The sequence below is a fragment of the Monoraphidium neglectum genome (genome assembly GCF_000611645.1).
Source record: "Monoraphidium neglectum strain SAG 48.87 unplaced genomic scaffold scaffold06484, whole genome shotgun sequence".
NCBI classification, from domain to species: Eukaryota; Viridiplantae; Chlorophyta; class Chlorophyceae; order Sphaeropleales; family Selenastraceae; genus Monoraphidium; species Monoraphidium neglectum.
The window spans coordinates 1-2,201 of record NW_014007158.1 but is presented as its reverse complement, the minus strand read 5'-3'; the positions used below and the strand labels follow the sequence as shown (position 1 = coordinate 2,201).

At 63.1% G+C, this 2,201-nt stretch overlaps 1 protein-coding gene across 1 annotated transcript; it reads right to left on the bottom strand.

Moving 5' to 3' along the window:
* Positions 1 to 414: 414 nt before the first annotated feature.
* MNEG_16538 (DNA topoisomerase I) lies at positions 415 to 2,114 on the bottom strand (the record flags this gene model as incomplete). Its single annotated transcript, XM_014034992.1, has 5 exons — positions 415 to 420; positions 574 to 657; positions 1,068 to 1,131; positions 1,530 to 1,650; positions 2,063 to 2,114. 5 exons carry the CDS (start codon positions 2,112 to 2,114, stop codon positions 415 to 417), a joined length of 327 nt encoding a protein of 108 aa, XP_013890446.1.
* Positions 2,115 to 2,201: the final 87 nt, after the last annotated feature.

Here is a 2,201-nt window from a genome sequence, read left to right as displayed (position 1 = left end):
GGCCTGGGTTGGGTGGGGATGGATCAGGGTGCGTGGGGCCGAGTGGGATGTGATGTGAGGGTAAAAGCCACGGGGGTCGTTGGGGTGTGTTTGTGATGTTGGTTGGGGGGGTGGGATGCCGGGGTGCACGAGGTTGGGGCAGGATGGGGGCGTGGCAGGGTTGGGGTGGGCACGAGGCTGGAGGGCGGGCTGCTGTAAGCAGGGCTTGCGATGGCACAAAACACATGCGAAAACACACTCAGACAACAACAAACGTGCACGGGCGTCCATGCACGCGCAGCAGTGAGGTGGGCCGTCTGCTCAGCCTGGTGCCAGTAACAAAGGTGTGCGTTCATTGAGGGGGTTGCCCGCTCAAGCAAAGAGTACAAAGGGTTTGCGTTCTCATCACCGCAGACGACGCCATCGGCGTTTGTCTCACTCCTGCACGCACGACACTGACTTGCACACACGCACGCGCGTGCACACACACATGCACACACACACGCGCGCTCATACGCACGCACACACATACACACGTTGAATACACAGAGTGCTTGGGTGCGGGGTGCGGCCCCACCCCATCAAGGGCCCCACCTGCTTCTTCCTCATGTCGCTGCTGCTCCAGTCCTTGGTGTACTGCCGCCGGATGTCGTCAATGTAGTCCTTCAGCTTGCGCGCCTGGGGCAGCGGTGTGTGTGCGTGTATGTGTTTGCGTTTGTGTGTGTGCGTGTGTTGAGGGCGAATTAGAGGTTCGACGGCGGGGACCACTCAAGGTGTGCGAGGTAGCCCGGGTGCTCGGCCATCGAGCGAGGTGGTCGCGGGGCCAGAGCATCCAGGAGTGAGACCTGCATCCCTCAGAGCCCCGCCAGAGCGGCATGTGCCGCGACGACTGCAGCGACCCACAGGGTGCCCCCTCACTCAGCCATACGCTGGCCGAATCACCCGCCCTCGCATCAACCCCTGCAATGACCCCTTCTTTTGACACAACGCCCTCCACTAGCGCTCAGGGCGCACACCCTCTGCCAACCCCTCTTCTCGTAGTATCCACAGGCAACCCTTCAACGCCTCCCCCCCCACCCTCCCCCCACCTTCTCATACTTAAGGAGGTCGCTGCTGCTCTTGAAGGTGCTGTTGGCGCTCAGCCACACGTACCTGGGGGGGGGTGGGGGGGGGATGGTGGGTTGGTGGGTGCGGTGCGCGTACGCGTGCGCATGTGTGCATGTGTGTATGTGAATATGTGTATGCGTGTGTGCGCGTGCGTTGCGCTCGTGCGTGTGTGCGTGTGTGCGTTCGCGCGCGCCCACAACCGCATGCATGCTTGTGAGGGTGCGCGGGACGGCTGCACTGGCGACAATGATGGTGAACGGCAGGGTGGGAGCAGGTTGACAGGTGCACCCCTCACATCCCTCCCTACACACCCAGCGGTGGGCATCTGCCCCTTCACCGGTTCACATACCCTCAAACGGAACAACGCGCACACACACACGTACACACACACACACATCAGCATATGCATACGCACATGCACGCACACACGCACAGCCCCGCACTTGAACTCCTTGGGGTTGACCGTGTCGCGCCAGTAGGCCAGCCACGTGACGCCGTTGTCGTGGCGCACCTCCTTCCAGCTCTGGCCCTGGTAGGGGTGCTGCGGCACGGGCGCGTCCTTGCCTGCAGGTTTGACCAGGGTGAGGGGGTTCGACGTGGGATGAGGCACGTGCGAGCCGCCGGGCGGGCGGTCACCCAGGGGTGGTGTCAGGCTGGCAGGAAGCTTCATATCCCTGCTGTGCTCTGAGCTGCCCGAGTTTGTCACAATAAACCCTATCAGCACAGGAGATGGACGGCAGCTTGGTCAACCGGCGCGCCTGAAGCCAAACAGCGCGTTCACGCCCCCGCCATGTGCCAGCCCTCCAGCCTGCGACACACAGCTCGCCAAGCCCCGTGCCACAAGCCGCGAGCAGCCGCAGCCCCTCTGCCTCGCGCACCCATCGCCCGGCCCCGACCCTGCTATCTAGGATCCCTCCGTTCACACGACACTGCCCACGGCCCCTTCCTCACCCTCAAAAAAAAATCAAGGCCCCACCTATGTTGATGGTGATGTCGCGGGGGTAGACCCTCTTCTTGACCTTGCCCATCTTGGGGTGCTCCCCGCGGCCGCGGAACAGCCCGGGAGGCTCCACACGGAAGTTGCCCACCTGCAGGAGCCAGGGTGTGTGTTAGGG